This window comes from Rattus norvegicus, chromosome 9 (genome assembly GCF_021556685.1).
Source record: "Rattus norvegicus strain SHRSP/BbbUtx chromosome 9, alternate assembly SHRSP_T2T, whole genome shotgun sequence".
Taxonomy (NCBI): domain Eukaryota; kingdom Metazoa; phylum Chordata; class Mammalia; order Rodentia; family Muridae; genus Rattus; species Rattus norvegicus.
In genome coordinates, this window is record NC_141542.1 from 11,619,374 (window position 1) to 11,631,731 (window position 12,358).

The 12,358-nt window shown below is 42.6% G+C and overlaps 1 protein-coding gene and 1 long non-coding RNA gene across 2 annotated transcripts in view; one reads left to right on the top strand and one right to left on the bottom strand.

Annotated features, from left to right (window-relative positions):
* LOC120094624 (uncharacterized) overlaps positions 1-12,358 on the bottom strand; it is a 174,043-nt gene that overhangs the window by 99,704 nt on the left and 61,981 nt on the right. The window lies entirely within an intron of this gene.
* Positions 1,606-9,246, top strand: Spetex2l1 (Spetex-2 protein like 1). Its single transcript, NM_001409117.1, has 5 exons — positions 1,606-1,743; positions 2,448-2,607; positions 3,950-4,081; positions 4,748-4,931; positions 8,469-9,246. The coding sequence occupies exons 1-5, from the start codon at positions 1,617-1,619 to the stop codon at positions 8,472-8,474; spliced, it is 609 nt and encodes a 202-aa protein (NP_001396046.1). The 5' UTR covers positions 1,606-1,616; the 3' UTR covers positions 8,475-9,246.

The following is a 12,358-nucleotide window of genomic DNA, read 5'->3' on the forward strand; positions in this document are numbered from 1 at the left end:
AATAAAATAAAAAAGACAAAGCACAAAAACAAAAACGAACAAACAAACAAAAAAACCTTGTGGGTGCTAGAATTAAAGGCATGTATTGACTCTGACCAGCTTTGTAGGTATTTCCAATAAAAAGCAAACAAACAAACAAACAGCCTTATTACAGTTGCAGCAGGTGCAGGAGAGAAAGCTGGGAGATATTCTGTGCTGCTGCCCCCATGATGTGATTCTGCAGCAACAACTTCCTTGGGAGTAGGAACCTGTAAGCAATAGGCCCCTTGGTGGGCCTGTCATCTCAAAAATAAAGCTTCAGTAATCCAAAAGATTGGACTCCAGTATACCTCAGGCCAGGAAAGAAGTCAGCTGTCATTAGTGAAAGAGAAAAGGAAAAATTACATAGGAAAAAATATGTGCCTTAATCAGAAAAGATCTTCAACTTCTAAGGCCTCCACAATCTCCACCCCTCTCTCCTGAGCTTTGCATAGTGATGTTGTATAACTCCAGATAGTAGTAAAAGGCAGAGTTCTTCCCAGAAAAGTCATACATGATTTTCACCCTGATATATGTGAGGTTAGGTGGCATTGTAGTACAGATTCAGCTCACCCAGGATAAGAACACAGAAGCCACAGATGACAATGCCAAATGGACTCCCTCCTGAACTTATGGACCCATTAGAATTGAGATTTAACCTGACCTCAGGCCATTCCACTCCCTGCCCATCCTCCTGTTTGTTATGTTTGCTATAAGAAAAAGATCACAGTGAAGCCCCCAATATCCTCATGATTGGACTTGGAAATTCAGGAAGAATGATATTGGAGAAGGGATGGCTATGTGGTTACAATGTGGTAACACAAGGTCCTGGTGGATGTTTGCTCACTGATGTCCAATTTAATTGTCTTGTTATGTTTGAGAAAGGGAGGATGTCCAACTTAATATATAAAAAGGACAGAAATTCATAATTTTATACATGCCCTATACTTTATACCCTGTTACCAAGAAAAAAACAGTTTTAATGCAAAAAGGATTGTAGACCATTGATTTTTTGCAATACATGGATGTGTATATCGAAACAAGGCCAGCTATCAAGGAATGCACAGTAATGAAATAGTACCAAATTTTATACAATTAAAGATATATGAGAAAGATATTGGCCTCTAGGAAACAGGGAAAACCTTGGGATTTGAAATGTATGTCAAATGCATGTTCTCAGGTGGTAGATGTATTTTTAAGGAAAAAACTCCCTCATCCATGGTCCCTAGAGATTTGGGTGCTAAGAAAAATCTCTTATCCAATTCAGGGTTGTAAGCAACTCTCCCCAGCAAAAGCATTGATGACTTCTAATGAAGCAGAGAGAAACATCTAGCTTTGGAATAGAGGTTGCCAAACAGTATTCCCAGTGACATATGAGAGACTGGAGGAAAGGGTCCCCACAGAAATTGATCCATTTGGGGAGAGCTAGTTAGCAGTTAGGCCATAGAACTTCCCAGTGACATCATCAGTAAGCCCTTCACTGGACAATCTATTGTATCTAAGAGATCCCTAGAATCTTCTGTGATGTCACCAGTGTTGTGGTGACACCAACTGCCTTTGGGATATTTCTTCAGTTCCCTTTGGGTTCACAAGCAGGCATGTCTCGCCGGCTGCTCAGGCTATTTCGGAAGGAAAGTGGAGATCAAGGAGAGACCACACCAAGACAGGAAGATAACCTCCTGTCTAGTAAAAAAGGAAGGAGGAAATCATTCTGGGGAAGGCTTGGTGAGTCCTGGGCAGAGTTGGGGAGCTTCCTTGGGGAGGTAGGTTTGAGGTGTGCTTTCTAAGAGTAGGCCTTACAAGCAGGAGTCTTGGAATTTCTCAAAGGCAAATCAAGAGTCAAGAGTTTCTGATGATTAATTTGACAAAGAGCCAGAAATTGGTAAGCCTTCAGTTTCTTTTCTGGATGCTTTTTAATTTTGAATGACAATGAATGCCAGGAGGAGGCACTGTGCTATTAACAATGTGATCATTCATGGTTGGGAGTTGAAGCACTTCATCCTCTAGATTACTGTAGGTTACATAAGTCTCTGATGACAAGAACAAGGAAGGATGCACCCCTAGTCATGAATTGAAGTCTCAGACACTTTGGGCTGGAACACACATGATTAGAGCTTGATGGAGCATTATGAACTCCAGGATTTATCTGCTATGAGATAACAATGTCCCAGAAGTTTATGTCTGAGTCAGGTTATACCTTTGAGGGCAAGGGGCCCTATAATAGTAAGTGTGGCACATGTATGGCATTAGAGGTTGGAAAGAGGGACATAGCTTAAGAGTTCAGCTTGAAGCTAGCTTTTCTGCTCTTTCGGGGATTCACCCAGTCTCTACCATTTCCCCTTCCTCACCCTCCTTTTGGGATTCAGAATGGTCTTTTCCTCCCATGGGCCATCAAATATGCAAACTCACTTGGGTTTATCTATCTACAGGTTTTGGTAGGAAGGCATCATCCCAAAATGTCATCAGTGAGCAAGAGAAGTGTCTAAAGGAACTGGAGGAACTCAAACTTGAAATCCAGAAGTGTCAATTCGAGAGGGATGAACTTTATCAAATCCTGGACCTTTATATCTATGATGAGTGGGACCACAGGTAGTCATTATGCCCAGTAACCTGTTCACTGTCTTGTGCTTTCTCTCTGCTAACCCAAGATTTTCTCATAGCACGAGTTTCACCTCTCATCCTGGATTTTAAAGAGCCTTGGCAGGCATTTGCTTGTGAGATAAGCTAGGTGCTGTGTGTTTAGGGTCAACCTCTTTGGTACTTGACCCTGAGCTCCTTGGATTAGTGTTGGTTCTGTCAACAGCTGGAAGGACCTGGTCTTCCAGGTGAATGAAATGCCTGCACGCCATCACTCTTTTTCTCTGATTTTGTTCATTATACACTAATTCTATGGCACCTTCATGGATGTAGTTGACATTTTAATTGTGTTTGTATATGGGTTGATATGTATGTATGTGAAAGTATTTGTGGGTGTTTTCCTCAGGATCAGGGTTTCTGGGAAATTTGATGGTATCTGAGGATTTGTGTGATGGACAGTTTGCAGGTCATGATGGCGTGGAAGCCCACATGGATCAACAGAGCACTTTGCATCTTCTATTTACTTAGGTGGTAGATAGGACTCTCCTGAGGGAAGGAGGGGTTACAAATCCTCTTCCCTGTCAAAGTAGTTATGCCCTCTGGGAATTCATGTAACAACAGGAAATGAGGTTTGAGAATCCCTGCTTTCAAAAGAAAAGAAATGTCATCACAACTATCTGTTGGACCCAAGGCTGTGGTACAGACTGGAGGAAACTTCTTACAGAACTAGTCAATGCCTTCATGCTCATGTGGCCAACTCTTGAAAGTCAGCTCCTTCCAATTGGCACCCTGGCTCTGTTGTCCTGTGCCCAGGATAGTAAGTTTAATCAGCACAAGTAGGACCCAGTTCAAAGGAGAAAGTATGTGGTATAAACTGGGTTTAAGTAATCCAGACCACAGTCTGATTTCATATAATCTTTTTTGCCTGATTTGAACTTTATTTATATTTTTACTTTTTACTTTTTTAAACTATCCATGGACTGTTTATTGTGACCTCGAAACAGTGACTGTGGTAATAAATTCTGGACACTTGTTATGCCCAAACAGGCATTTCTCAGGCTCTGCCCACTCCTATTCAGAAAGTCTTTGCAGAACCATATCTTCACGGCCTTTTAAGGAGTCCTTATTTCAAAATAAATATTTGATGATTTGCATAGATATATTTCCCTAGAAGAATTGTGATTGGAGTCTCACTGGTGTGTTTTTGCTCTGGTCTTTGTGTTTGCCACATTCTTCCCTCCCCCCTCATTTCTTAAATTTGAATTTTTATTGGGTTTTTTTATTTACAATTCACCTAATTCTGAAATCATGAGTTCAGATGGTTATTTGTGCCTTGGGCCATGTCCCAACACAGGCTGGATGTCGAATTGCCAATACTTCGATCTGAACATGAGATGAGAATGATGGCTATGCAAATGATGACCAACTCAATAAGTGATGCCATGGAGAGGTACAAGGAGCTCATACAAGTGAACAATTCCTACCGGTGAGTCACTGACAGAGATGAGAACCCAGCACTAGGCAGGGAATGCTTCTGTCCTATTATTTTGAACAAAAGTCAGGGCTCTGGTTCTGTAGTGTCTGACTCTTAACAGGAAGCTTGGCTCCTGGCAAGGGTCTTGAATTTGTAACTCTTGAACTCAGTTGTCCTACATGTGAAGAGTGTAGAAGACTCTCCAATTGTTACTTTCCCCATTAAGGATTCTCTAGATAGAAAAGATTTGCATCATGATGGGAATATCAATCAACTCTGAACCTCTAGGACTCTGACAAGAGATTTAAAGATCTGTGATCCATGAGAAACACATGGAAAGATTGTATAGCTATTGGGTCTTCAACTACCCCTCAGAGGGGATTTCCCCACAACCTGCAGATGGTTTTAGCATACCATGGACATATAAGCACCCACATGGACCACTTCTTCTTCCTGGATTTATAAAAACCGTCTCAGTGTCAGAATTATGAGAAGTATTTGATTCATGTGGAATGTGGATTCTGGATTTGACCTCCTCTAATTGGTGCTAACTTGTATAGTGTGGCTCTATTCTGGGGATTTCTGGGGATGAGGACCCTTGAAGGGATGATTGGACTTGCAGGAGTGACAGGCAAATAGAAGCTGGCTGGGATTTACCATTGTTTGTTTGTGGTTCAGCATCAGGCACTCCCAGCTCCTGCGTGAACAAGCTCAATTGAAGAACAAAATACAGATTTTGCTGAATGAGAAGAGAGAACAGCTGGTGGAGCAGACTGAACTGCCAGCATCCTCTGAGGAGGCAAAGAGACTCTGTGAAGAGGCCGGAATGAACATCTGTGACCCCAGAGCCCAGCAACAGCAGGTAGGGTTAGGCCTCAGGGTCAGGTTGTCCTCATGTCTTACCATAAACATAGACAAACCAATGTAACTGTCTATTGACTGATCCATGTACTGTCTTATGTCTCATCCAAGTGTTCATTTATGTGATGGTTGACAAGGCTTTCTGTGGAGATAGCCCTTTTTCAAGAAACTGCATGTTTGGAAAGCAAGTGCTCCTGCTCTTTGAGAATCTGCAGTTTATTAAGGGAGATAGGTTGATCACCCATCACAGCACTACATGCCATGATGTGTGGAGGGTGCTATGTGGGAGCCCCTCTTTAGACTAGAACAAGGCTTTGAGAGATGAAGCAAAGCCTGGAGCTCATTTTCTTTACAGAGATCGTTTGAGACTCCAGGAAGTAAGTAGTTTTCAAGGAGGAGAGCCTCGTAGAAATGCCAAAGAAATGGTTCCCATTGCCATTTTTGGTGACTTTTGTTCTTCCTACCCCCTTTTCCCTGTATATGAAGATGGTGTCTTCATGCTTCATAGATCTTGGGTAACTGACAGAACCTGAGGAGCAGCATGTCAGTCCTGTCTTATTTGTGTGCTCCTGGAGAGTTCATATCTGGGCCTTACAATCTGGAGCTGGTTAGAAGAGCAAGGATGTGGAAAAGGTTTCTCAAAGGCTGAGGGTTGGCATGAGAGACTTGAGACTTCAAGAACAAAGTTATCCGTATGTACCCCCAATTCTCACCAAGAAAGGTGCATTGCTGTGCTGACCTGCATCTTAGGGAGCATGCGGGGAGGCCACTTAATGACATGGAATTTTGTCCAGTCATTATCCAACTTAGTCCTTTAAGTCTAGGTCTCTCAACAAACCTGAAGCTTCCTGTTTTGTGCTGGCCAGCAGTCTTTGCATCACCAGTCCAGTTCCAGGTGGAGCCCTCTCTCTTATTTTCTCAACACATTCTTAAACCCTCCAGTTATTTTAAAAATAAGGATTTGATTTCTTCACTTTACCTGAACAGAGGAATCCCTTAGGAAGATTCTGGTTTGTCTTATTGGCTTCACCATGATCTTGCATGGAATCCTGTAGTGCATCCCTCTGCTGACATTGCTTTGCTGACTATATCATGGGCATGGCATTCTTTCAGGATAGATTCCCTCTCAATATTGTACACAGTGCTGCATTTCAGAAAAGTCACTGGATGTTATTTATTTAGCCTTTGTCTGACTGACATTGAGGTTGTTTTAATATCACATGAACTCTAATGTGATGAAAAGTTCCTGGGAACTGACCATGAGTCACTGTCTTCTCTGATGCTTCCAAGGTCTTCTATGAAGGAAGCAGGGTAGTTTTAGTGAGGGGCCTATGATAAGTCAGCATAGAGCTTGATGGAGTCTTTTCCTAGAAATCTCTCTCTTGGGAATTTGGTGTTGTGTTGTTTAGGCTATCTGTGCAGAACATGTAACTTACTTGTAGGACCATCAAGTATCTGCATAGAAAGGTTTCCTGAAGTGGAAATGAGTATAGGCCAGGGCAGCACAGCCTGCTTGAGTCTAAGAGACTTGTACACAGCATAGCTCCCACTAATTTGTCATTCAACAGGAAATGTGCTGCATAAAAGTGAAGTTTCCATTGGAGTGTGTGTGTGTGTGTGTGTGTGTGTGTGTGTGTGTGTGTGTGTGTGTGTGTGTGTACCAGCTGTATCTGAGCAAGTTTATGCTCATGCTGTGTGTTTTTCTAATGCTGGGTAATTTTGCAAGTCTTTGTGGAATGGGTTTTTGAATGTATGAGTGTGTGTGTGTGTGTGTGTGTTTGTATGTTTGTGTGTGTGTGTGTTTGTGAAGAAATGCACCTGTGTTTGCCTCTATTTCCAAGTACTGAGAAAAGCACTGCCAGAGTTCACTTTGCATCCATGGACCATCAAATATAGCAACCCAATTATTTGGCATACAATGAAGCCCATCCATGGATTATGAGATAATCCATGCAAGCATTAACTTACTTACTCAAAATATCTGTGACACAATCACATTATGGGGAGAAAAATTGTTCATTTGGATCCTGGGTATGGAGATTTCCTATGATTCTGGGGCCATAGCTTTGGGCAAGAGGTCAGTCAGGCTATGGTAAAGAGAGCTCCGATTAGAAGAAGCTGCACACTTTGGGGCAAGTCTGAAACAGTGAACAAGAACAAGAGTCTAGTCCACCACCAACATATGATCCTTTGCTTGGAAACAAGACTGGTCTACACAGCCTTGGGAACTTGCTAAGCAAGATTGGTAATGGGGAAAGAACCCTGATTCTATGTCGGTTTATGGGAGGACAGCACATCACTGACTGAGCTATCTATAGGCTATGGCCTCTATGTACATATCCCACTCAACATTTGTTTTTATGCCTCCAGCGTATCCTAGGGAATCTGTACATTAAGCATTAACTGGGAAGGTAAACACTTTACTTCAGTGTACTATGGCTATATTGTGTGAACACAAATGTTTTGTGCGTTTGGGAGTGTGTATTGTTGTTTCTGTGTGGCTCTGTGTGTGTGTGTTTGTGTGTGCACACATGCATGCATACCTGATTTAAGAGTACAGTCTTCCAGTGACCAGAATAAGGAAGGATTAGAGGAAAGAATGCAAGACACTCTGAAGTAGAAAGAATTGATCACCCAGGAAAATGACTTGGGAGAAACAATGTAGAAGCATTATGAAATCTTTGATATCAGGTAGGAGCCCAGGCTGGCAGAAGCCATTTGGATATCCTGTCCCTGTATAATTATCCTTTTTGGGTGACTTAACACTGACATGGTTTTCAGCCTCAGGCAGCTAAAGAACTACTCAGAGGTTTATGTGAATTTTGTCCATTAAACAATATATATGATCCTCAGGATTTCTTGGTATTTTGTACTTCTTTCTTCCTGTGAGTTCTCTGGTAAGATCTGAGGACATTTTCTCTTCTGTTTTCTCACAAATTTCCTTACAATAACCATAGACTTACAGGGGTGCTGTTCTGTTTCTACATCAGAATCACCTTTTTTTTACAGTCTGTATGCTGGGAAGATTTGCATGGAGCACATTCTCAGTGATTACAGGATCTATGCAGTGCCCATGGATTTGATGTGAGATGGTTTCTCTGTGTATTTGCAGATACAGTGGTTAAAATGGAACCTAGGCATGTTCCTTCACTACAAACATAATCAGAAACTTTCACCTCAATTCTGAGCAGGTTCTTCAGAAGGCATCCACATGGTATTCTAGGTTGCTCATAACTCTCTTAAACTCAGATTCAGACATAGCTACAATGTTATTATTCAATATAATATACCTGGACCAGTGAAAAATATGCCTATTTTTCTTTTAATTCCAGTACAGTGTGTAGCCCACAGTTCAAATTCTAGCAGTTTTAAAAGCTGAGATATAAATCCAAGCCCAGGTATTCTATGACACTTGGGGATGCAGGGACTGACCTCAGCTGACAGGTCGTGCTGGATTGTCCAACCGAATAGAGCTGATGTAAGAGGGAGAGCTGATTCGACAAACCCTCGCTAAACCTTTTTTCCCTTGCTCTGCTAGGTCTAAAATTCTCCAGCAGAAACTTGAACATGACACAGGCCAGGACAAGTCTCCCTTGAAGAGAAGTGCTACAGGAGGAGAACTAAGTGTGCACAGCAAATACACCACTATTGCATCTCATCTGTAATGTCCATAGCAATTGTGGACTGCATTTTCCTCCTTTAGTTTGATCTCTTTGGATTGAATAGTCCTTACTTTCATCTCGCTTCTCCCCAGCAAGAGTGCACATTTGGAGAGACTCAGAGCTATCAAGACCTGCTGGGCATCCAGGAAGAGTCTCCATAGGTAACTTTGTACTTGTCCTGATGGTCATCCAGAAGTGTTTCCCAGAGATCAGTCCACAACATTGGAAAGACTTTGAGTCACAGACTGTCATATATCTTATACTCAGCAGTGGACAGCCTTTTCCTTCATACCCCCCACTCCAACAAAGAGACCTCCTTACATTCCTCTAGGAAAGATTAATCCCATCAGTAACTGCTTTCCTACTATATTTCCAAAGCCAGCCATAGGCTATAAGTCTGTTCTGCAAAATGAGCAGCAAAAGAATGCTGAGCACAATTCCTCTGTTTAGATTTTGGTTTGAGTTTTGATTATTTTGGTTACTTAGTTTCCTTCTATTCATTTGAAGTTTTGTTATTTATTTGTTGTTGTTTTTTTCTTGCAATTGATTTGCTAGTTTGATAAGGATATAGACTGTATGTATTTACTACCTGCATCTGGTTACTATCGAGTAAATTGGATGTATTCTGGTGAATAAAAGAGTAATCTCAAACTATGCACTCTTAACAACCTTCTTTATTGAGGTGTGGTGTCACCATCTGAAGTCCCACAGCTATCAGGCAGGGATGGATCTCTGCATTCTCATGGGAACTGGGCATCATAATTACTTCCCAGTCAGACTGAAATACAAACGCCATTATACTTTCATGGTAGACTGTGTTTCCAACTCTGTGAATACCAAGTTCATCATAAAAATTTACCCACGGTGTATACTTGTTGTCAAATATTTAGCTACCCCTAAATTATACTTTTCGGTGGATGAGAGTTTTGAACAAATTAATCGGTTATACATCAGGTTTTCTGTAATATCTCCCAGGAAATAAAAGCATGGTATAAGGGAGTTTAAAGCAATCAGGAAGCCTGCATCCCAATCCCATGTGGGAGAGATCTGAACACCAAGAAGTGTGGACAATACTGAGACCACAGGACAGACCGCCACTTCTTCCCACCTCTGCCCACATCCCTGGCCCTGGAAACTGCATATTGCTTCTGGACCCAGGAATATAGGAGCAGTCAGTGGCAGGAACCAGCTGGGTCCAGCCCATGCCCTGAACTGAACTGAACAGGTCACAGAGGTCCCTGCACCGAAATCCCTTTGGGGAGAAAGCTGGACCCTCAGAAGTGGAGGCTCTACCAAGAACTCAGAGGAGTCTACTCTCTCCTCACATGCCTGACCCAAGAGGAAATCGCCTAGTGCCATGTGTGCCCTCGGGGCACAGGGACCTAGGAACAATCAGGGTCAGGGTCATGACCCTTGGGCTTTCTACCATGGAACAGAGTAAAAGCCAGTCGCCAGGAGTGCCTACACACCTGAGAGCAGAGCTCTCTTGTTCCCAAATTTGGCTGAAAGAAAACATGTCTACAGGCCTGGTGACACACAGACCTACAGGAGGGCCAAGCCACTGTCAGAGACATCATGACCTTGCCTCTCGCCATCAGGTTGACTCTGGCATTAGCTTGTCTTGCTGTCCCTGACAGTGGCTTAACCCTCTTACAAGCCTGGGTGTCAGCACTCCTGTAGACATGTTTTCTTTCAGCCGGATCTGGGAACAGAGAGCGGTTCCTGGGTTTGTGTCATCTGAAGCTACCAGGCGAGTTGCTTGGCACATAAGAGTTGGTCAGACCTCTGCTCTTAGGTTTGTAGGCGATCCTGGTGACTGGATTTCAGCTCTCTGTGCAGACAGAAACCTGAAGGACCCTGCCCCTGACTACTGCCAGGTCCGTGTGCTCAGAGGGCACAGATGTCACTAGGCAATTTTCTCTTGGGTCAGGAATGTGGGCAGAAAGTAGTTGTCTCCTGTGAGTTCTCAGGATTGTCTGCACTTCTGAGGGTACAGCTCTGTCCCCCCACAGGATTTGGGTGCAGGGAGCTGTGGGACCAGTTCAGTTTACTTCCAGCAGCAGGCAGAAACCAGGGTCAAAAATTCTTACTTCTGCAACTTTATATCACTTTATAAAACAAAAGGCCACGTAAACATGAAATAATGATTTTCACAAAGAAACTAAACATGGCAATTCAATATTTTACAAGTTGAAGTACTTTTAGATGCTGTAGATTATTCTGCACAATGTCACTCACTCATTATGATTAATTACAATTTGGGAATTGGGTATTTATCTAAATAAAATAGAGGGGAGGGAATGGGGCTTATGGACGAAACTGGGAAGGGGAATAACCTTCGAAATGTAAGTCAAGAAATATATAATAAAAAAAGAAAAAGAAATGTAAATAAATAAAATAATTAATAAAAAAGAAAAAAAAGCTTGATTAAGTAAATTTTATAGTCTCTGTCTTATCTATTTGGGAGCTAACCAAGATAAAAAAAAATCACCTTTAAAAGTTCTCCAACAGTAAATACTCATCAAAGAAAAATAACCCAGCAAGAGGCTATTGTAATTCTTAACAACTATGTACCAAACCCAAGGGCACCCAAGGTCATAACAGGGCTGCAGTTAAAATCACATTAGCCCTCATATACTGAAAGGGAAAGACTTCAATACCCAACTCTTGCCAAAAGACAACTCACCCAGACAAAAACAAAACAGGAACACTGGATCTAATGGCTTTATAAACAAAACAGGAATACTGGATCTAATGACATTATAAACAAAACAGGAATACTGGATCTAATGGCTTTATAAACAAAACAAGAATACTGGATCTAATGACTTTATAAAGCAAATGCACCTAATAGGTATTTACAGAATGTTTTACCCAAACACAAAAGAATATAGCTTCACTCAGCACCTTATGGAACTTTCTGCAAAACTGGCCACATTCTTAAACACAAAGCAAGTCTCAACATATATAAGAAAATTAGAAAAATCCCCTGCATTTCATGGATTAAAATTAAATTTCACGTTTCTGTCTGCACCCAGAACTGAACAGTTGTCAGGAGTGCCTACACAACTGAGAGCAGAGGTAAGACCAATCTTTCTGCTACCTGCCTGGTGGCCTCAGGACACACAAAGGCAGAAGTCATCTGGGATAGGACACTTCTGGTTTCTGGCTGTGCCCGGAGCTGAACCCATCTGACAGCTCCCTGCACCCATATCCCTTGGGGGAGAGAGTTGGACTCACACTCAGAGGCATGGACAATCCTGAAACTTCAGGGGAGACCTCCACTTTTGCTCACATTCCTGGCCAAAGAGGAACCTGCTTCTGAACACAGGAATATAGGAGCAGTCAGCAGTAGGGACCTGCTGGTTTCTGCCTGCCCCTGGAACTGAACTGAAGAGGTTCCACAGCTCTCTACACCCAAATTCCATGGGGGAGAGAGCTGGACCCTCAGAAATGCTGACAATCCTTAGACCTCAGGGAAGGCAATACTTATGCCCACATTCCTGTCCCAAGAAGAACCTACCTAGTGCCCTTTGTGCCCTCTGGGCACAGGGACCTAGAAGCAGTCAGCTGCAGGACCCTTTGGGTTTCTGCCTGCACCAAAAGCTGAAAGTCAGTCTCCAGGAGCACCAACACATCCAAGAGCGGAGGGAAGACCAACTCTTCTGTGCCAAGCAACCCACCTGGAGGCTTCCGGTCACACACACACCCAGGAGCAGCTCTCTGCTCCCAGATCTGGCTGAAAGAAAAGAGGTCTACAGGAGTG